Source organism: Epinephelus fuscoguttatus, linkage group LG14 (assembly GCF_011397635.1).
Source record: "Epinephelus fuscoguttatus linkage group LG14, E.fuscoguttatus.final_Chr_v1".
NCBI lineage: Eukaryota > Metazoa > Chordata > Actinopteri > Perciformes > Serranidae > Epinephelus > Epinephelus fuscoguttatus.
In genome coordinates, this window is record NC_064765.1 from 30957134 (window position 1) to 30981431 (window position 24298).

At 43.3% G+C, this 24298-nt stretch overlaps 1 protein-coding gene across 1 annotated transcript; it reads left to right on the plus strand.

Moving 5' to 3' along the window:
* The first annotated feature begins 101 nt into the window (after window positions 1–101).
* On the plus strand, window positions 102–24271 carry LOC125900676 (chloride intracellular channel protein 4). Its single transcript, XM_049595829.1, has 6 exons — window positions 102–521; window positions 11992–12101; window positions 15500–15625; window positions 18662–18768; window positions 19910–20091; window positions 22751–24271. Exons 1-6 carry the CDS (start codon window positions 453–455, stop codon window positions 22913–22915), a joined length of 759 nt encoding a protein of 252 aa, XP_049451786.1. The 5' UTR covers window positions 102–452; the 3' UTR covers window positions 22916–24271.
* Window positions 24272–24298: the final 27 nt, after the last annotated feature.

Here is a 24298-nt window from a genome sequence, read left to right on the forward strand (position 1 = left end):
TCTGCAGCCGCTGAGCAGCTTTCAGGCATCCTCATCCTCCTCCCATCAAGAAGACTCCCCTCCTCAGACCCTCCCACATTTTTGTATGTGTGCGCCTTGGATGACATCACGGCTTTAAATATTCCCGTTGCTTCTTCCCACCCGTCCTCATCATCACTACTCAACCAGCTGAAAGTGCCTCACGGTTCAACGATGTTTATGTAGCTTTGCTTGCTTTAAGTTAAACAGCAACGTCGAAATAACTGTATCTGGCAGACACCGCTGCCTCATTGTCCGCTTTGCTACAAACACTTTTGTGCTTCCAGCACCGGGTCCTCCTTGGGGAGAAAAAGCGCCTACTGGGCTTCAGTGCGGAAAAAGAGAGGAGGAGAAGAGGACCGACCTAACTCGGGCGTGGTAGCAAGAAAAAAAACTCATCTTTGTTAGCAAAACTTCAAAAAGTAGCACCCATAATGTCGCTGTCGGTACCGCAGAACGGAGTAAAGGCGGATAACGAGCCCGTTATCGAGCTGTTTGTGAAGGTAAGACCGTAGCACGAGTCAAATGGGAGAAGTTTTTCATTTTTAGTAACTGAGATAAACCCACAGCAGTGTATTGTGATGGTTAACGCTTTATTCTTTCCATGGGAATGAAAGTAATTCTCGCTTTTCTGTCCACAAATGAGTTTATTGTTTAGCTAAGACCGCTAAAGCTAGCTATACGTTAACGGTTCACTCCTAAGGCTTTCTTATATTTACTAACGGTTGAAGAAAAATTCTTCAGTGATATCGCATTAAGTTCAGTTTGTTTTAGGGTTCTGATCCATAACCCTCTCTGCCACTGTGGCCATGTGCAGCCTGCAGTATCACACGCAGGGCGGATGCAGCTTTCCTCCCATCGTGGGGAAAGAGGAGCCTGCCATGCTGAAACCCTGGGCGCTAACTCGTTAACATAAAGCAGCTCAGTAGTAACGTTAGTGGACCTGGACAGCAGATTCAACACTCCAACATGTGCTCGCTTGTTGCTGTTGTATTTTCATGCTTATGAGTTGATAGCTTCCCAGAATGATGTATTATGTTTATATACAGCCATACATTGATACTGGAGTAGACTCAAACCAGCCATTTGAATGTGAAGTTTGGTGTTTGGGGTCACCTTGACATCTCTGTCTGCTATTGGAGATCTCTGAGAGTCAGACTAGTTTGGTTGTGCTGTTGCTATGAACAGTTATCCAAGTTTACTTAACTTACACAGTACTAAATAGAAATATCTACAGTATTTCTACAGTATTTTGCAGGCATTTGTTATCCTTGGTGTTCTGGGCATTGGTTAATGTCATAGAAGTGTTAGTTTTACTTTCTGGAAAGCAAAGTTCATCACATTTAAATATGACGATAGACTAGAGAGCTGGATGGATGGTCTTCAGATAACCCTCCCTAAATCTGTGATCATGATTGAGATTTTCTCTGCCTCAGCAGTGACGATGGAGATGGTGGAGTTGTGAATGGCTGTTTTCCTTTCTTCAGCCCGCTGCCTTGCAGAGCGGGAAAATGGCAGAGGAGAAAAAAGGGGGAGCCTGTGGCTGAGGACAGGGGGAGTAGGAGGGAGCTGTGGTGGGGTCCTGTTTGGGAGAGGGGTGTGGGTGATGGTTTAGTGGGGTGTTACTGACCAGAGGAGTGAACACTCTATGGTAATGGTGGATTGTTACAGGCTGAACAACATTTGCAAATGCTACAGATGAAAGTAATTATTTACGGTAGGCCTAATAAAAAAGAGGATTGTCTGCAAATCTTATTTAAATTTAATCAAATGATGCATTTGTAACCATGTGTACCTGCCCACTGACTTTGGCTGGGATACAGTTAGCACAGGCCTGTGGAAGTTGTACTCATTAGTTTCAGTAACTGTGAATTAGTCATCCTGTTTTCCAATTCAAACACAAAAACCTCTCTGTCCTGCTTGTACTGTTACCGTTAACTCCTTTAAGAGAAGCCTTTGTAGTCAGGCATTGATGGGGCTGAGCAGCAGGCCCTCAGTGAAGGAGCAGACCAAATGAAAACAAACTGGCCAGCCCCATTTCTCTTAACTACCTCTCTTAGCCTACAGGAGAGGTTACATCATCCCCAGGCCTGGAAGGTTTACACATGCGGCCAACTCATCCCTCTCAGCCCCTCCCTCCTTGGACCTTGTTGCCCGTTGTGTACAGAAGTTTCTTCTATTCTGTGTCTGTGTGCTTGTCTGTGAGATAGCCTTTCGTCTCTATGGCCCCTGCATTGCTCTGTGTTACGTGTGCCAGCATCTGACATGTCCACATCTATTATTGAGGCCGTTATTCTCACTGTGCTGCGTTAAACACAGTCATGGGAGACAATAGCAGGCATGCCGGTTGCCATAGGCACACTGCTGCGAGCTGGGCCTCTGGGAACAGCTGATAACGAACTGTGTGTGCTCTCCACACACAGCAGTGTCAGATCTGTTAGGGTGCAGCCACATATCAAAGCTAACTAATTATGCTTTTACAGCACAAGCTGTCTGTAAAGATTTAGCAGTGACAACATGGTTTACCCATTAGAAGTAGCTGACTGTGCCAGTTTAGAGATACTTTGATGATCTTGCAACTTTGCTACCTGCAGTGTTTATAGCTACAGTTGCCACATTGTTATGGGAACACTTCAGGCTGTGCTCATCTTTGAGGGTGTGGGCACAAAGTTTGTCATTGTCAGTTTATATTGCTCTTGATAGCAAATGAGCATGATATAATGACTTTGTAAGAGGGAGGATCGACCCTTGACCTCATCACAACGCTGCAGATTAGATATTGTTCTGCACACATGAGTAGTAATCCGTCCCGGTGTGCGGTAGAGGGTGACTTCCTAGCATACACCCATGCCTGTATCACTTGGCACTTCAAAACATCACATGGCTACCTTGGTAATATGAAACCCTAAATCTAATGTATTAATGTGCTGTGATAGTTGGGAAATGTATTACTCTGACACAAAGCTGAAATGGATGAGAGGGTGCAGCTGCATATAATTATAATTATGGTCCATCCATCCCTCTCTATTGATCACAGCACTACCTGATTGAATCAGTGATTTCCTTTAGAACCGCCTTGTGTTACCTCTGCAGGATGGTGAAAGAGATCTACTGTTGTTTATGTGCACAACTGTTTGTTTTCATTCAGTTTTTAACACCTTTACAAAGCTGCACAGTGAGTCCACCAGCATATGACTTGACTGTATGACGCTGAGCAGAATATAGATGAGTTGAGAGAAGCAGACAGGCTCCTCTTGTGTATGCATCTCTTGGCTGCAAGTGTGCCAAGGCCACGCTACCGGTTACAAAACCTTCTGCTGCCTCCAGACTTCCATACTCTTGCCAGGAGTGAGAGCAGAGCCAGTAAACATGGTAGAGAAGTGCTTTCAAGTCTGCAGCCTGTCTGTGTTTGTGTATGTCCTCCAGGACAATTCCAGGGGAACCATGGAGATGAAAATGTGCAACACGTCAGATACAGGTCCCAACAAAGCAGCACCTCTGCAGTGATGATCAACAGGGACTACACTCTTTAGAAAGAATTAATGCTCAACAGTCACCTCACATCACACATCCCACTCAGATTGAAGCCTCTCCTCCCAAGACATGAGAAAAGATGTTACAGTTTATGTGTTGCACCCTGAACTCTCAGTAGACATGACTGTATGCCTTTAAGTTTATTCTAAAGGCCTTGGGAAGAGCTGCATGTGTCATTGTACTGTCACTTGCAACATGTGACGATCAGACGTGTGCCTTGTGATGTGCTGTTTTATGAATATACAATGACCTTTTTCAGCAGTTAATGTGCTCCAGTCAGTGCTGTCGCATGAAATTACATGCAAGGAAATGTGCTCTCCCACCCTTGGGTGGTATTCCAGGCAATTGAGTACTGTTTCTTTTATAGGAAAATCAATAGAGCAGTTTATTTTCCCAAGCATATAGCAATGCTTCAGTCAGCATCATGAGTTAGGGGACAAAGATTAATGGCTTGTTACTGTTGTGGAGTGCTGTGCTGTTGCTGAGAGCTGTTGTTTCTGCAGCACCTGGCCTGTCACTGCTTCTTCATTGTCAACTGTCTGGTTGACTGATTCTGGACACTGGCCTAATCGATCTGGCAGTGTGTTATTATACCAGTTTGAATAGGAGTTTTCCAATCATTGTTTGCATTTGGATTTGCATTTTTAGAATATAGGCTGAGTTGTTTATGGTTGTTTCTTAATAAATACGTGCTGTATAAATTCATGTTGTGCCAACGTATCCTGAGGAAAAGCTTCGTTCACCCTGTTAGGAGGAGGAAGGGCTTGTCTCATTTGTGCTGCCCGACCAGGAAGCCAGTGGCTAATGAGGCATTTCTCCTATAAGCTCATGGAGAGGAAGTGAGGCCACCCTAGAACAACACAGATCTAAGACTTCGAAGTTTTGATCTCAAAGGAGAGTCTTGCTGTGTTTTACTTGTTAACTATAAAGCTGTACAGGTTACTGCTGCAATTAAAGCCTAACCAGATCAGGACGCAGAGGAAAAACGAGCCTCTGACTCTACCTCTGTCTCTCTCTGTTACATCATCCTACTGTCAGAGGAGGTGTGTGACCCCTTAAATGAGGAGAATCTGCCTTGCTTGCACATGTAACTCAATCATTCTCAACATGATCTAGTCTGCTTGTGTTTCACGTGCCATCAGAGCCAGCTGAGGTGTATATAATCCAAAGTGTAGTACGTGGAGGATAAGATGACAGGGGCATCTTACTTGACTCATCGTTACTCCTTTAACGTGCAGAGTGTAGCGTCCCAAATACCCATCTAGGCTTTCTTTGCCGTTGTAACCCTGGCAGAAGACCAGTGGAGCACTTGTTAATGTTAACATTCCAGTCATGACTGCACTGTAAGGACTAATAGTGATGATTCATTATATGATTATAGCTGAAATAAATTTAAAAAGATAATTTATCAGCATCATTTAAGCTACTCACATTGCCACTTTTTTAATTACAGCAGAAATCCCAAATAAAACATCAGGCAGTACTGGTCTGTTATGCCACTTGATATCATACATGAGGTAATATGATATATAAATGTAAAGTATACACTCATGCAAACCTTATAGGCTTGGGCGTGAGCTGTTCCTCAGTTGTTTTGCATGCTTGATTTTTATGATGTGGAAAGCCAGGCAGCATGTTTGTCCCCGACTGTTAATGAAAAGCAACTCAATTGCATGTCAGTGTGGACGCAACCGGCGAGTGGCCAGAGAGAGACGCACTGTCTGCTCAGAATTACTGATCAGTTCAGTGTTTGTGTGGCCACGGGGCAGGCTTTCGCTGCCATGCATATCTGGCATGCGTGGTAACAGCATGGTGGCATTGTGTCGGTGCCAAAGGGTGGTTCACAGCTGTCTAGACAAGAATTGTGTCCCGAGGGAATTGCTCCAGGGAACATTTGGGTTCAAAATGAATGATTTTTATCCCTACACAGAGAAACTGGATTTTAAGGAAGTTTTAGATACTTTTTTGACTGATAAGCGTCATGGAGGCCAGTTTCCGATGTTATTTCCCATGCAAATGTGAGGAAAAACAGGGAGGTGTGGGTTTTGCGTATGCGGGTGTTCAAGTGTGAATACGTGAGTCTGCCCTCGTCATCAGCCAGGGGTCTATGAATGTGTAAGAGGGTGGAGAGTTGGAGCTGTTGCAGACCTCAGTGTGCAGCATGGTGTTTGTGTTGGACACTTGAAACAACAGTGAGAGCGGAGGGTGATTGTTGGTTCATGCTGAGCTCCCACACGGCTGTCTGTTTGTTTTTCCGTCATTTTGGATCCGTGTTACTCATCACCAAACACCCGGCCGCTGCCTCTAGAAACCTTAACTGACTGTTTGTCTTATCTCTTCCTCAATGAGGCTGAATACAGTAGTTATAACATTAGTGACTTGGCTTACATCATTGCCGTAGTATGGTTTTGCAATAAGCCTCTTTTAGACTAAAGTCTCCAACTTTCCACAGAAACTGGTGGTACTTAGACAGCGCTCCTGTGCTCCAGCACAGTAGGCCTGTGTCTGTCTGGAAGTCTCGAGGTTTCCACTGAATGATGTCATCCTGAGTCAGAGCCACACCAAGGATGTGATGACGTTTCCATATTCCAGCTAGATCTGACTCCTCTGTACACTCATCTCTATGAGCTTGGTCAGACTTAGGGACGCAGGCCCACCAAGTCTGGCCCAAGTCATTCAGACATGGGGCCAAAATACCTTTTTGGTGACGTCTGAAATCTGCCCACAGGACTGAGTATTGAAAATTAGAGCCAGTGTGGCATTTAGATGCTTGGTTGAATTTGTACACTGTTGTGATCATACATTTTCTGATTTAAATCTTTATTTTGCCAGTTTTAGACTTTATTTTGCTCAACCAAAGTTCTTGAAAAGCTCCTTGCTATTTAGACTGACTTTTTGAGAAGAAGTTAACCTTTTGTGAAATATGAAAACATGTTTTGTAAAAAAAAAAACATGACTGTATTCCTCAAAGGAAGTTAAAATATTACAAAAAAAGTTTTGTTTTGGTATTGGTTCTGAAACTGGTTATCATATTTGCACGAGTATCGAAAAATTTCAGCCAGTCCTGCAACTAATGACAGGGTCTCCCACACATTTATTTATTTGTGGCGGCCTGTCACGAAATCAACATTTGCCTCCACAAATTGATATTAATATATTTGGAGGTGGACTGCTTATTAGGAGTGCTGCTGAATATCATTTTGGCTCACTCTTGGAATGCAGAGGGCACAGACAGAGCAAAGGAACCGCAGGTGCAGTAAAAGTGAAACTTCACCATTCACTCCGCTTCAAGCACCTCTGCAGCCCCTGCTCCTCTCATCCATCAATCTGATCAGCTCTGACTGGATCGACTGATCAGCTATCCACCCTGTGATTCAAACTCCACAAACTGCGGCTGAGGAGGAAAAAAAATCAGAGTTCCACCTGTGCTGCATTCATGGACTCGCATTAATGTCTGCATGCAAAGTGACACACACACACACACACACACACACACACACACACAAAAAAAATATAAGTCGCCTACTGGCACGCACACATTCTAATACAGTGGACGCTGAACGATACTTGCGATCATCATTACCATCACTACCACATATTTTGGCTGGTGAACCACGAAGATATAGCCTTTTCTACTTACGACCCCTCATTACAGTTGTTAAGTCATACGTTTTTACTAACTGTCTTGTTTGTATACATTTTCCAAGCTTAGTCTGTAATTAATGCCGACAACCTGGCAAACTATCTACCCTGCTGACATGGCCTGATATAAGGCATCAAATTATTCCAGGTATTATGCTGTTTTTCTGTAGCATGCCTTGACCTCTAACCAGCCTTTGGAGTCGGACAAACTAAGTATAGGTGTCATGAACCTAACGTATTCTTTCAACCTGGTTCAGTTCAGCAGTATCAAGCAAAACCACCTTATACAGAGTAATCCTGTCTAAAACATCCAGCTTTGGGTCTGACTGCTCAGTCTAGTTACAGTCCTAACCCCAGTACAGACTGTATACTTGTCCAGCAAACAGGGAGAGGCGTTGCCATGACGTTACCATGGCTGCCCACTCTCAAACGGACATTCCTGCTGTGTGTCAGAGCAGGACAGGAGGAGGAAAGCTGCAGCGCTTGTTACATCGTCAGTTCCTTATTCGGTCAAAGTGTGGCTTGAACTTGCTGAGCAGCCCACCCAATTTAGAGTATGAAGTGTGCTGGGGAGGGGAAGGCACGGCAGCCATGTTACTAAAATTAGGCTGTGAGCAGAGACTGGGAGGACTGTGCTCAGCCTGAGCAGGATCCATTGTCCCTGAACTCTGACTACTGTAACTGTGGTCTCACATCACCAGTCTAAAAAAAGATAACTTCTGTCTTAAAGAAATATCTGTAAAGAGTTGAGAGGGACGGAGAATAAAAGAGGTAAGAGTTGAACAGGTCTTCCACTTTATGTGCTTGTTCATAAATTGTTATAGGACTGGACCTGTGAAGAGGAAACCTTTTGTGCCTGTTGGGAGTGCACATAGCTTCAAGTGGTTGCATTATGTCCAAGCTAGTGTGTTGAGGCCTAGCATCATCCTTATTACTCCTGACATGTGTTAAGTTGGTCATGACATCAGTGGCTACATGACTGCAGTCATAGGGGAAGTGATAAAGAGGTATGACCACCACACTGTGTGTGTGTGTGTGTGTGTGTGTGTTTTAAAAAGAAAAAGTGTTTTAAAGATATCACTGGCCCCTTTGCTCACTGAGGTCTCATTGTTCTGCTGCGGGGCCACACTGTCCTGGACACAGACTCCTAGATAACATCCGACTCAAGCATGACTCACACCCTCCACTGGGCAGCTGTGTGTGTTTGGCATTAAATAAACAAGCATCTGTTGACACACGGTCTGTCCATTGAGCCTAAATAAAACTTGAGAGTCTGCTAGCAGTAGTCAGCTGTCTTTGCTTCTGTGCCCCAGACATTATAACCGTTTCACGTCCGGGGGAAATCTCTGTACCAATCTCTGTAAAAGATGGTGCAACTGTCTGCAAGATGTGAGTCATTTTTGACACAGGAGGCAAAATAGCAGGCTACACACACACTGGGTACTATTAGTGTTCCCGTGAACGCTGCTTGTATTTGGAATCGAGTCACCGCTTTAGTTCTCGGAAAAAGGGAAACTTTTTCAACTGATGTGCCTTGCCTTATAAGGGCCCACTCAAAAATAATTCCCTGCCTTGCTTATGTGTTTTATTGGGGTGTTTCTTTCCACCGGTTGCAAACTGGTGACGTGCCTACAGCTCTACAAACAAAAAGTGCTTTGTGTTGTTGCTGTATAGAAGGTTCTCCAGAAGCCCTTTTCTGAATGTCACACAATAACAGTGGCACTCTGTAAAGTGTTAGCAGGGTAGAGGAAGACAGTATTTGGAGGGATGTCCTAAAGTTTTATACTCCATTTTGGGCCATTCATATGAAAATCTTGTTTTAATTTTCATTAGCCCACTGAGGTTCTTCTCCAAGGTGCTACCCTGAAGTATTATTCAGCACAGTTATTGCAAGACCACCAAACTTGAATCCATACAGGGAAATAAAGAGCAGCTCTTCCTTAACAGCGCAGCAGTTTATGTCACAGGCAGCGGAAATGCAGCTCCACCAGCATCATCACTTAAACTAAACAAAGCACCCTCTTCGGCGGGAGTAGCAGGACATTTCTGGAATAGTTTCTCCCTCCTCCCCAAATGCCCAGCCCCCCACCCCCTGACTCTACAGAGGGGCCCAGGATAAGGGGAGAAGGATAAAGGGGGAAGGATGAAGAAACAAGCAGCGTGCCAAACAGCACACAGACTCTGAAGCTTGCTATCTATTCTCTTCCTCCCACTTAAGGCATCTATTACCGCTTGTTCTCCTTAATGTCTATGATGATCCCCAGTTTCCCCCCTATTTACTGTAATATCTCTCTTACTAGCTGTCTGTTCCTGTCTTTCTGCGGCAGATCCCTGCTGTCAGTGTCTTGGCAGAGATCTGCAGTTTGTTCTGCTGCAGACTCCAGAGGGTAGGAGCACAGCCATGGCTCTGAGGACAGACTGAGGAAGAAAGAAAAGTGTGAAATGTCTTTCTCAGCTGCCGAGGCCTTCTTCTTGGTCACTTGAGACACAGAACTTGAGCTTTAAATGCAGCTCATTGTGTTGAAATACAGTAAACATCTTGTGATTTACAAATGACAATGCTTTGTGTGGTTTGCATTTTTGTCCCTCAAGAAGGGGCGCTCACTTCAAATGGTTCACCTGTGAATTGGTAATCCCCTTCACACTGTGCACTCTGCTTTCCATGTCATATGTGTCTGGCCATTGCCATGGGAACAGTTGCTGTGCTGCATTGCCACCCTTGATCCAGAACTGAATGGCTCTCTGTAGGTGTAGCACTGTGGGGGAAATGGAGTAATCATCCCATTGATGTCTTTCTGATCCGCTAAGGATCAGCTAATGCTAGTCTAGTCCAGTGATGGCCATGAACCATGATACCCCCCCAACACTTCATGGCTGAAGCTTTATTGTAGAATTAAATCATGTAAGGTGAAAAGGGGACTTTCATTTGCTGAACAAAGGCAGTGATCTAATCCAAGCTTTTCAGATATTGAATTCAGAGGGAGGGAAGAGGGAGAGGACAGCCGCAGTACAATGGGAGCCAGCAGGCAGATCAAACAGAGCCATCCCACTGGGCGTCACACAGAGGACAACAGCAGCCAGCCTGTCCGCACCAGCAAGGAGCTGCTAGACTGACTGAACACACCAGAACAAAGTCCACTATTGAGGACAGTGCAGAACCACATCTTAAGATAGTATTTTGTTAAAATTATGGTTGAGTTAAAACTGATTTGAATCTTATTTTCATTCGGTGCTCTTTGCAAGTCTGTGTAAAACCAGTTGATTTGTGTAGGCTACAGCTTTTGCATTACACATACTGTGTAGTCACACTTTGCATATCACCTCTGCAGCTCGAATCCAGAAGTGAATGGGGAATGAGGAGTGACTTAGGACACGAGGTGGACAAAACAAAATGATATTCAGCTGTTTCACAGGCTCTGCTGCAGTAATACATTGAATGAAGAGGTGCATTCCAGAGCGCCGATACTTGAATGACCTCCATGCTTGTCCTTGTGAATAGATGAATAAGGTGCATTCTTTTTTTGGCCTGCCTTGCCTGGATAATGGCATACCTCAACAGGCTTGGTATCCACAGAGCCACATAGCTTTGCATTAGGTCTGTGATAAAGGCAGTGATATACGTCTGGTGAATTTAAGAAGTGAATAAAAAAAGGAGCAAAGAAGAATAAGATCGGATTTCAGTTTCACAGTGATTACTCAATTTTGCCAGTACGTGATTTAACTAAAAATTAACTAGGGTTTTCTTGGACTAGACATTACTGCGCACAGTCAGCATGGCAGATTTCATTAAGATAACTGCGCCAAGCCCAGTTAATCAAATGAAATGCTCATTCTGCCCTCTGATGTAGAATCCAAACCATACTTGTCCTTTGCTACACCCTCCTCACTCCATACATGGCTGCAATTTAGAGAGTTCGAGAAAGAAAGGAGAGCGCGTGACAAAGAGATGGATGGTTGTTGGGAAGGCAGGCGATATCTCTGAGAGTTTGCAGCACCCTCCCACAGCCTCTCTGTTTACTGTGTGTGTGTGTGTGTGTGTGTGTGTGTGTGTGTGTGTGTGGTGAGACAGAAATTACTGCTATTGTTACTTTTTCTCATCCTCTGATGTGAGTGATCAGGCTGCTCTGTCAGTACTTCAGCTTCAAAAGAAAATTAGTGCGCTGGGTTTCCCAAAACTTGGTTCAATTTCGGTTTGGTGCTAACCAATTAGAGTCCGTCATTAATTTGGAGGACACGCGTCTCATCCATTGATACAATTCCTCGCACCACTGCTCAGTCTTGTGTTTGTGCAGTCCAGCAAAAGAGGAAACAAGAGGCGGTCCCAGTCTTAATCACTCCAGAAAGTTTCCTCTTACACTTAGACAGTAGTTCTGCAGATTAATGGAGGGGAAGTGTGCTCAAGTATTTAAGACAAGGGGGTCAGTTCTCCACTCTCTCCCTCCTACTTAAACCTTTTCGAGGGCTGCCTGTAATGTTTATGAAAGAGTCATTGTCTGAAATGGGCCCTCTCTGGGTGAGTGCACTAAAATGCCCTGGGCCATAAAGGTTGATGTGATCTCTGTCGAGATTTTCGAGTTGTTTTTCGGTTTCAGCCCTAACCCAAGTGCTGTCAGTGGCAGAAACCTGTTACAGATGTTTTTCAGATCTTGGTCTGCTATCTTGTGTTTTACACTTGCAGTAATTTAACCTTGGACTTAAAACCGGTGCCATCGTTTGTGTACTTTTCAGGGATGGTACCTGCAACATATTTCTGATAGATAATCTCATCTTACTTTGCTATCTGTGTGTTTATTTAAGGCGGGAAGCGATGGAGAGAGCATTGGGAACTGCCCCTTCTCCCAGAGGCTCTTCATGATCCTGTGGCTGAAAGGAGTCGTCTTCAACGTCACCACAGTCGACCTCAAGAGGTGAGTCCTACTCTCATTCACCACCCTCTCCTTATTCTTTCTCCTTCTTATCTTCCTCTTCTGCAGATTGTCCTCCTTTTATTAGCTCTTCAAACAGGATTGAAAAAAGTCCTCTTTTTTTTTTCTTTGATAGCCTGCTCCTGCTTTTCTGGGCGTTTCCATAAAGGTCTTAGCAGCGCTGTGTCGCTTTGATCCAGCCCCACCTCTGACACGCTTGCTGCTTCCCCACTGCTTATTTGGTTTTCCCATGACCCTTTCTCAGGCCGGAGAAAATCAGAGGAAAATAAACACACAGGCTCCGAAGAGGCTATTTAAGGTTCTGCTCACTTCCTGTCCAAATTTTGGTGGCCAAACATGTTATTTTTCACCACAGGCATCAGAAAAGGAATGATCCTCTGCAATTCTGACTGCAAGTGAATGTGCTTTCCCACGTGTATTCCAGTACCAGAGGATCTTCACCAAAACCCACTATGTTTCTGTGTGCATGATTCATCTAAATGCTCCCTAAATGTTTTTCCACGTGCTAAGGCAGGACAGGCAGCAAGTGGCAGTTTATTTTCAGACACGGTCAGATAGATGTTTGGTTTATATGGTCTTTCTTCGTCATGTGTGACTCAGAGACTCAAGATTTCTGTCATCTTTGTTCCAAAGTGTGGTTCATTGGTGTGGCAGCTGGTTCCTCACCGGGTGTCTCCTCCTCTGGGACATGGATACCACTGCATGCTGGCAAAACACAGCAGAGATGTACTTGATAAGTACTGGGCCTCTTTTGTACAGCTAAAAGAAGGAAAGCAGTGTCCATCTGACTAGCTTTCCTGCATGCCTGCACATTCAAGATGAGTGCATAGGTTTGGGTATATTTGCATATATTTTCCCTAGCAGAAGGTGAGCTAACATGAAACAGAGCTTGCTGATTTCCTGTAAAAGCATTGTAGGATGTCTGCCTGCTTAGCAGTGTCTGTTTATATTTCACTCCTTCAGCTGGAGTCACTACTAGGGTCTTTATTTTTTATCTCTTTCCAGAGGAGCAAGACTTGACTTTGGTACAATACTTGCCAAAATATGTTGATACCGATACTTAAACGATGCCACAGCAAAACGTAAAACACCAGGGAATAATTTGACTAAATAGAAATGTGTGACAGGTAGAGTACATGCCTCCATCAAGGAGGCGTATTAAGTCATTTGTGTTCAGTCTACTTTAGTGCACTTCTGTAATGTGCATGCTAATAATCCTGGACGTATCAGATTTATAATTACTTTAATTTCTGCTTATTACTTTCATGCTCATGAGCTTGTAGTTTGCGTGTTTTCTTGTTTGTTTGTTTCATACATGTAGGTGTGTTTTTGTAGCCTTTATTTGTAACATTAATAATTTGATGTAAATCTTTACATTCGTTCTAGGTCATAGTATTATAAAAGCATTTCCATGGTGTTCAGTCATCAGATGTTCCCTGTGGTTGTGTTTATGTGATGTCTCTGATGGTTAACTTTATATCTGCAACCAGATATCACTTATTTATCACTCAATTGTTTTTTAGACTCAATACAGCTCCTTGGTGGAGGTCTGGGCTCAACTCAGCGCGTTTTCTAATAATAGAAATTATTTACAAATGTACATACATACTATGATAACCATTACCAGAACTGATTGAGTATAAATTGATCATTTCTAACTGGTGTTGTTGATTTACGCATCTGTGAAGGCCTGATTTTAGCAGTTTTCAAGTTATGGTCAAGTTAAGGTGACCAGTGGGAATCTTTGTGTTTGCATATGGTGATGTTTGCCACTTTGGTAAGTTAGCTGAAAAGATGAAGCAAACTTAGCCAAACAGTTACCATTGCTCTCGACTGTGAAACATGTTTGCTTCACACAAAATAATTCACACTAGTTTGACTTTTAAAAGCAAGGGCACTATTCATGCTGTCTATCACATTTACTAACTTGTTGCTCTTTGAACAGGTTAGCATGTTTGTCAGCGCGATGCTTTGCCAAGTCAGATGTGTTAGCTGCCTTGGTCTGTGTAGGCGTAAAATGTCTTTTACAGATGGACTTTGACTGGCTGACTGTCAGCTTTGTAAGCACAATAATACCATATTTTGCTTTGTGTGTCTGCAAACGGTGCTAATTCAAGAGCACTTGTATTTGCAGCCAGGCCTCTCCAACTATGCCTGCAGGGAGTGGTCGCACATAAACACAACTCATAGGAAATAGGGCTCTTACTAAAACAATGTCATTCTTAAAGTACCGATACTAATAAAATGTTGTATTGTACCTTTTTTAAGGTCAGGGTATTGCATTACCTTTCAAGTATCGGTATACTGTGCAACTTTCCTGGCTATATAGCGTCTGTAACCTTGAGTAAACACAAAGCATCTGTGTATTGCAAAAGGTGTCTGTTTGCCATTTTTATGACTCTTTTATTGTAGTATTTAAATGTAAGACCAGTGCACGTTGTTGCACCTGTAGAAGGACATGAATGTCACATGTCACTGCCATATTTGTGAACATTTTATCCTCCCCGAGTTTATGTCTTCTCTTAGGTCAAGGCTGTCATGTTAATATTTGTTTCTGTGATGAAAGCCTATTATGCCTAAGGCAGTTTGCCACCCACTCCTCAGTGAAATCATTGGGTGAGGGTGCCACTTCCCCTTTGCATGCCAAAGAGTTGAAGTCATTTCCCGTTTTGTTTTGGGGTTTTTTGTGCCCTCAGACGGCTTATCCCAAAACTCAGGCACCAATGGGATCATTGTCATGTCAAAAGCCTGGACCATTTAAGAGTCTCTGCGGATGCATTTTGTTGCTAGTTACATGAGATCAAAGAGCATTCACACTGTCTACTTGCTTCCGCTTATATTTAGGCTCCATTAGACACGGCTGTGTGTTATGTTGCCTTCATGCTGAAGGGGACTCTGTGGATTTCACAGGGCAGTTGTGTTCACACTACTCATTCAACACATGCTCATTTTTGTTTATGTGTGTCAGTGTCATCTGCCTGCCAGAGACATCTGGTACAAAATGTGCTGGTTTGAAGGCTGCAGGGAGAAAGGGACACCCAAACACACTCGTGGAGACAGATAAACACACACATGCACAGAGTGCTGAGTGGCTATAGGTGCTTTTGGTTGATTAAGTTGCAGCAGTCTGTCAAAGAGCCACAGCAAATTCAACTGCTTGAACTTTGATATATAATGTGAATACACAGTATATGTGTTTAACCAGGAAACAACAGATAATATAGATCTGTCTCATTTACAGTACTATGATATTTTACTGAAGTGGGATTGAAAGCTACTTCTGGTAGTTAGATCCACGTAAATTATAACAATGTTTTAATTGGTTGCATGGCTTTGTTTTGCTGCTTCTATCCACTGATGTTACTCTGCTTCTCTTCCAGGAAACCGGCAGACCTCCAGAACCTGGCCCCGGGCACACACCCACCCTTTATCACCTTCAACGGCGAGGTCAAAACTGATGTCAACAAGATAGAGGAGTTCCTTGAGGATGTCCTCTGCCCACCGAAGTGAGTGCTTTCTCATTCCTGTGATCATGCTCTGACACACCTAAACTCTGAGCACACCACACTCTTGACTTTAAAATGCCCTGTTAGTATGTAATGAATGGTAGAGGCCTTATATGAATTTTTAAAAATATTCTTTATTTTTGTTATTGCCAGCAAATTCCATGAAAAGACCAAAATAAACAATGTGCCAGTCGGTCTCTTCTGTGGCTCTCTGTGACCCCAAGTCAGTTTGTTCCCATGGAAGACATAAATAATCAAAAATGGGGAACAAATAAAAAGATACATTTCTGGCCGAAAACAGCTAGACAGAGAAATATTCTATACCTGGTATGATTGGGTACCGGTAAACTTGTAGAAAAGACTCCCACATACTGTCTATCTTGCAAGCATAATGATTTTAATGCTGTTGGAACATTTCTGTGACTAGACCCACATCAGGCAAACAGTTTTGTAACAAACAAAAGCCATCTTAAGAAAGAGTAGCTTTTTGCAATCACATTACTCACCTGCAGTAGGAAGATATCAATATGCAAACTCACAGCCACTCCTACTTGAACGGGCACTGTGTAGGAATTTCTCCCATCTAGTGTTGAGATTGTATATTGCATTCAAACGGATAGCGCACTCTAGCGCCTCGCTGTTTCAAACGCGTATTGCAACAGCGGTAGCTGCTGTGTACCCAAAAGCTATGATAACATTGATGATGAACCATGTCATCCGATACTTCATGGAGTATTCATTCAGGCTCCTACACAGACACACGTAAGTGCGAGTTGACGAACCCTCTCCTCACCATGCAGGCTGTGTTTACAATGTAGGACTGTTGGTGTGGGTGTAAATCGAAACAAACCAGTCACGTCTTGTCTTTTGACAACTGACAAGTGGCTCAACCTCACACACCTCATCCCTCTTCTCGCAACATTGCGTCGCTAACAGCTGTTAGCAACCAATGCCACTAACAGCACTAAGGGGGCGATCACAAAGAAATGAGACGCTAGAGAGACGCGGACGCTTCAAAGATGCTTGAAATGCTGGAAGCGCAACACACACACCTCCTGTCATCTCCCTATGTCTCCCCTTGAATATAGTGTTTCCCTCAAAGACAGTAGAGACAGTACTAGCTTACATGAAACTATCACGAGCTATCAAATCAAATCCAACTTTGTTTATATAGCACTTTTCATACATGAAAATGCAGCACAAAAACTGTGAACTACAAAATAAGGTCACCAGCCCTCTCACATATCCCACTGTCTGAAAGTTAACTAGCTGCTACGACGATATCGTTGTCGTCAATTACATTGTACTCACCAGACATTCGTTGGGCTGCTCGCACAGCTCCATGCGTGTCTCCTCCTGTGTTTGTTCGAGTACTAAGGGGTGTGTGTGTGTTGTATAATTCTTAAAAATCAAATATTGTCAGGATAAATTTCTCGTCTTCGGATTGCATTGTGTTGTCTGTCACTCATAACTGCCATAACTGACCAAACTGCCGTAACTGCCACAACAAAACAGGAAGGAGGATTTGATTGGCTGCCCGAGCCAATGACGACAATGACGAATGGTGCTACTGGCTCAAAAAGGTGAAAATATTTTAACTTTTCAGCATCTATGCAGGTCTAAAAAGAAGCGTCTACAAAAACGCGTGTCTATAAAGACGCCGGAAAAACGACCATCAAGAAAGATGCTTGAACGCCGGTCAGACGCGCCGTATCATAGGAAAACAATTGTTTTACTGGCGTCACGCTTCTAGTGTTTCATCTCTGTGTGATCGCCCCCTAACAGCGGCTAACAGCTATTAGCGGCGCTGTTAGTGGCGCTGGTCTCTAACAGCTGTTAGCCGCTGTTAGCTGTGATTATCCTTAAGCAGCTCTCTCCACCTGGGAAAGGCTACCCCAATGTTGACCCTCCTTTTTTTAAATTGCCGGTCCCTGTACGTACCTGTATTTTCAAGATGGCGCACGTACATGATGAGACACCGATCGCAATGTTTATGTATATGAGAATTTCAGAGCTTACGGACATACTTAGATATACTGATGGAGGAAAATACACGTGTGCTAGGACACACTTTTGACTGCAAAATTTGTTTGTCTCAAAGAACAACTGAAATTGTTAGACATAGTGCCTTTAAGATGGTTTCTGTTTTTTACAAAACTGTTTGGAGTCTTTTCTTCAAGTTTAATTCTCGTCCCTCTCCTACGCACCTGTTAGAAAATAGATGTGCAAAGTATTCCTTTGTTGTCAGCCAAAATAACCCAGTACCTCCAGTCAGACGATGCCCACATCTGATCTTTTTGGCACTGGGGGTCTGATTCCTGTCTGTCCAGACTATCCACCAGATCAGCAAACTTTTTGTTGCAGCCACCTGCAGAGCTGCTAGCCTCCTGGTGAACGGTCAAGTCAACGTCTGCTTGGTTAGTACGAGCTAACGCAGCAGCAGCTAACATCCAACACCAGTCTGGCAATCGGTCTGAACAAACTCACACCCAACCCTGTTAAAAACTGTTAGGTTACGTTAGTTGTGTGATGTTAACAGTTAGCCCCCTCACTGTGTATGTGTGCAGCCAGGCGGACTCTTATTGCCGACTGCCCAGCACAAAGCTCACACTCCTACAACAGCAGCTACAACCCATACAGTCTGTAGTGTGGTGAGATTGACTGTGGTGAATATGCAGAGTTGGCAGATCAGCGCGCTGCGATGCCACCAAAACATTAGGAAGTATGGCTGTACTATATGCCACTCCATTCACATTATGGGTATCGAATCAAGTATTCTGCTGGTACTGGTATCATTTTAAGGGTACTGGTATTGGCACCTGAAGTTTTGAAATGCTATCCACCCCTAATACTATTTTTTTTTTTAATAGGATATAATAGGAGTTACTGGTTGTTTAGGCCTTTTTTTTTTAAAGATGGAGTTTGTTTACAATAACAAAAATGCTGAATATCACCAGAATTATCCTTTAACCATCATACATGCATCATACATACATGTACATATGTGTGTATTTACATATGTGTGCTTGTGTGCAGGTACATCAAGCTTGGTGCAAGACACCCCGAGTCAAACACATCTGGTATGGACATCTTTGCCAAGTTTTCAGCATTCATTAAGAACTCAAAACCAGATGCGAATGAGGGTAAGTTACCTGTATTTCTGTTCGTTGTGTTCCACACACACACACACACACACACACACACACACACACACATACACATACACACTTGATTGGGTACGCTGGTAAAGAGCAGAGATCCAGAAACCTTCCATTTGTGTAGGGAGAGCCCTCTGGTTGCTAGGCTACATTGATAGCCCTGCCCTGATTGGTGGTTTACAGCCTCACTCGGGAACACAGAGCTTTTGTTCCTCTTGTCCTCTTGCTCCCCGTCTCACCTGGTGGAGCTCTCTGGAAAACCACAGAGCAGCTATCCTGTGAATGAACTAGTGCTCACAATCTCATCCTTGCTGTTCTTGTTCCTTGCACCCCAGATCCTGCTGTAAGAGAGGGGGTCATATCACAAACTCAACAGATAAGATTACTGGAATAATATGGGAAATATGTAATCTATTGTCTAAGAGATTCTGTGGTATCCTGGGTGAAACAATTTGTGGAATTGTTTCGCTTGAAGGATGTTTATAGTGTTCACAAAATACCAAGATTTTGTCTCATGTTTTAGTTGGCTGCTCTCCACCCTGGGAAAATATTGAACCATGGTGAGCTTGATGTGAAAGCCAAGGCTGTGTCAACAGAGTTTGAGGCTGAATCTCATGGTTCGATGATAAGTGCTTTCCGAAGTAACAGGTCAAGTCTGCTGTTGAACTACTGGATCGAACATTCATGTCATATTTTCCAACAATAGAATAAATTGTTAATGAATGATTTATAGATGAATGGATACAGGGTGGGGACAAAGTGTCACACCTGTGCAATCAAATGCAATCTATTGAAATGTGGGTAGTAAGATTTTGGTATTTGCTGCAGCAGCACATCATTGTGTCACAATGCTATGGAATAGATTGTGTTAGAATGTGCAGGTGTCCATGATGCTTCAGTTTCCTTATTTATAATGTACATGGTGTACATGCACACAAGTGCTTGTCTGCTGATGAAATGCTGCCCCCATGTGGTTGATCAGCATATAGGTGTAGCAGCTGCAGCAGGAGGCTTGAGGAAAAGCTATGATAATTTAATACTGTTAAAAGATTATTTGCTCAAACTGAATATACAGTTGAATTTGAATTAAAACATTTTTTATAATATCTCTTGTGTCACGTTGCAGCTCTGGAGCGTGGCCTCCTGAAGACACTGCAGAAGCTGGACGAGTACCTTCGCTCACCACTGCCCGACGAGATTGACCACAACAGCATCGAGGACGTCAAGGTTTCCAACCGTAAATTCTTGGACGGTGATGAAATGACCCTGGCTGATTGCAACCTGCTGCCTAAGCTGCATATAGTCAAGGTGAGCACGGGAATATTAGAAACACCACTGTCTTGTTAACTGTGGATTCTTCACGTGACGCGCCCATAGACTGCACAAAAAAAAGGATGTAGCCACCATGGTGTCACCTGTTGGTTTATGGACTCCTGTTACAGAGCCTTGGGTTTGGGATTTTTGCTATCGCCATCTTGGATATTTGGAGCCAGAAGTGACCAAATTTGGACGAAAGGGCGGGAATAACCCTGACAGTAGCTGTTAGCATGGTTAGCATTTACAGCTATGATCAACTATGATAATACTAGTGCTAATTTTTGCTAGTGCAAAACAGGCTTAACACCATTAAAGGAATAGTGTACCCAAAAATGAAAATTCAGCCATTATCTACTCACCCATATGCCGATGGAGGCCTTGGTGAAGTTTTAGTGTCCTCACATCCCTTGCAGAGATCGGCGGGGGCAGCGGCTAGCACACCTAATGGCTGACAGCGCCCCAGACTAATGTCCAAGAACACAAAATTGAAACCACAAAATATCTCCAACATGCCCATCCATAGTGATCCATGTGTGTTGCAGGCCCGACATAAAAAGTTGTTCGAAAAACGTCATATGAACTCTGTTTTTAGCCTCACTGTAGCCTGTAGCTCTGACTGCTTCTCTGTGCTCCGCGCTCACATGTGTGCGCTCAGGGTGATCGGTGATGCACGGTCTCTGAAGAGCAGCAGTCTTGTCAGTACTGATGTCCAGATTCTCAAGTGCAGGCATCGCCAATTCCCAGTCTGAGCAGAGACTTTCCTCATCCATTGGCATTGTTTTGCATTTGAAACAACTACACCACCAGGTTTCCAGTGCTCGACTCCGGTATTCTGCGGCTGGCTGAGGCTCATGAGCTGCGGCGGCTGTTTCGTCCAATAACCTGAGTTCCGTCCGTATACTCGGGCTCAAACAAATACGGCTCAACAAAGAAATGCTGCTCCTCCTCAATTTCAAAGTCTTCAGACATGTTGGGCTGTCCTTTGCTAAAAGACCGTAGTGCAAATTATCTTTTAGCTCTGTGGTTACTGTTGTCTCCCCCTGTGGTGCGCGTGTCACATGATGTAAACACAGGTAAGCAAAGCTCATGCTTTCGCTGGTCTCGCGCAAGCGCACACACGTGAGCGCGGAGCACAGAGGAGTAGTCAGAGCTACAGGCTACAGTGAGGCTAAAAACAGAGTTCATATGATGTTTTTCGAAACAACTTTTTATGTCGGAGCTGCAGCACACTTGGATCACTACGGATGAGCGTGTTGGAGATACTTTGTGGTTTCAATTTTGTGTTCTTGGACGTTAGTCTGGGGCACTGTCAGCCATTAGGTGTGCTAGCCGCTCCCCCCGTCGATCTCCGCAAGGGATGTGAGGACTCTAAAACTTCACCTGAGCCTCTGTCGACATATGGGTGAGTAGATAATGGCTGAATTTTCATTTTTGGGTGCACTATCCCTTTAAAACAAAATCTGCTTACTAGAAAAACTGATGATCATACTTCTTACAGGGTCTTTTAGTACAAACAAGTGCCGAACAAGACTTCAGGCAGCCACAAGGTTACAATTAACTTTGAACAGAACAGAAAGGTTGTCGCCATGGTAGTGTTTGTTAGCGAACCCACCTGTCACTCAAAGCGGCATTCAAAGGCATGAGATCACCAAACTTCATGAACCAATAAGAATGATAAAGACGAGACCTCTCCCATCCAAACTGGTTCAACAAAACTAACAGGAAGGTCAGACCAATATCAGGCAAACAATCAAGTCTTTACATGCCCACATGCACCCAAGAAAGAGTTTAATGAGGCAAAATAAGTGAAAACACCTGCATGAGTGGACAGTGGTTATGTAGGACCTTTTTAAATGAACCACTGTTCGGCATGAGGGTGAGAACGGTTTCAATTTCAGTCATATTGAGGGTGTTTTATAAAACTAAACCACTTGTTTCACAAGCCATGTTTTCTGGTGTTGCAAGGATGTTGATACTCTGTAGTGCTGCAACTATTGATCTTTTCTGTTGTCAGGTAATCTTGAAAATAGCCATTTCCCTAAATAACCAATTAATGCTTTGTTTTATATGAATAGAGTGTAAAAAAAAAAATGCCCTGTCACAATTTCTCGGTTTTCACACCAATGCTTTCAAATATCTTGTTTTGTAAGTAAGTAAGTAAGTAAATTTTATTTATATAGCACTTCTCACAGAGAGGACTCGCAAAGTGCTTCACAAGATAAAATACAAAAAATACAATAACAGAAACAATGCAAAAAATACACAAAAACAAATAAAAAGTAAAGTGCAGCAAAAATTTTGTCTCACTAACGGTCTAAAACTCAAAAATATTCATCATTTAAGTTTTACAACAGTGGTGCCTTGTGGATGATTTTAGGGCAATTAAATGATTACTTACCAACAAAATACTGAAATAACTGTTCCGTTATTGGTTTTGGTGGCACAGTTTTTAAATTCCTCCAACAATAAAACAAGTATGATTTCTTGACAGATGATTTTTGTGTGATATTAATTAATAAAGAAAGTACTGTGTGAACTGCATCACAGTGCTTCACAAAGACTGAACGGTCTATTCTGCTGATGCTTTGAGTTTATTAAAGAGTTCATCACTCACTTAGTGAGATTTCTAACTTCTGATACCTTCCTCCAGGTGGTGGCCAAGAAGTACAGAGGCTTTGAGATCCCCAAAGAGATGACTGCTGTCTGGAAGTACCTGAACAACGCCTACACCCGTGAAGAGTTCACCAACACCTGCCCCAGTGACAAAGAGATTGAGATAGCCTACGCAGACGTAGCCAAGAGGCTGGTCAAATAGGCTCCTCTGCCCTGACTTCCTCTCCTCCCTCCATCTCTCACTCCGTCACCCTCCCCCTCTCTACACACCCTTACACCTCCCCCTCCCCAGCACCGGGACTGATGTGCTCATTCACGAGAAAGAAAAAACTCTGGACTTCTTTTTCTTCTCTTCTCATCTAGAGCGAACCCCAATGCATGAACCCCTCTTGATTCATTTTTTTTCCTGCATATTTTACAAAGACCTATTTTTAGTTGATTCAGCAGCAGGTCACCGCTGTTCCATGTTTCATCATTAAGTGCTTTTACTTTTCATTTGCTGATGAATGTTGTGAGGCGTTGCAAGACGGCAAGGCGAGAAGCAGCCAGACACGTGTATCAGTGCTTATCAATGTTGGGAGCCTCGTCAAACACACTCCCTGATAAGTGACCTTCAAGCTGACCTTCTCTCTGCATGCATGCAGGGGGAAAGGTCACAAGCTGTTGTCGATTTTCTGTTGTCTGTTTAATATTGAAATAGCTCTTTCTAGGATTGCTTTAAAACGAACACAGAGAAGCAGTTTATTTTCCTTGTCTTTTGGCTTATTAAGAGGCATTGTAAACAGTGTTGAAGCTTCAGTGTTTTTGGCTCAAGTATTTGACAGGTTTAAGTAGAAGCTAATCCAAACCTGACATATCAAGTGAGAGATGCTTTATCTTAATGTCGAGCTGTTAAAAATAAATCAAAATAATTGTAACTGCAGGTAAAGCTACCTGGCATCCATGCTCTGATTTTCTCATTGCCTCAAATGGGCAAAAGTAGCTCAGCTCAGTAGAACTGTAGGGAATTTCCTGCCCCGGCTGCAGAAGTAACAACTCAGGACAAATCTAACCTGAGGTCTAAGAAATATTCAACATATGTAGCTTACAGATGTTCAAGGAGGTGTAGACTTCTAGGCTGGCCTTTTGTTAATCAACTACAGAAAAGCTTGCTGACTCTTTCTTCTCTTGTGAAGCATGAAGGAAAGTCGGTCGTGCTGACTGTAGCGGTAGTTTAGATTACACGTGGCGGACCAAAAAGGGGCACATTATACTGGTCTCACTGTGGATAGGATGACAATGGCTGTATAAATGGAAAAAAAGGAAACCATGTACTCTCACCATTTTCTTCTCTATAGCATACAGAATGAAGGACACTAATGTGCAAGTCAGGTGACACGAAAGATATTTATGACAAAACAAATCGAGGAAAGCAGCGATGAAACCAATTTTTTTCAGTACACGGACTGATCTCTGAGGTAGTGAATGTACGTTATGATACAGTAGCTCCAAAAGTGCTTTACTACGGATAAAGCAACCCGTTTTGTTTTCTCTCATTTGCCATGTTTTTTTTTTTTTTCAGAACATTTGTTATGAAACAAATTTG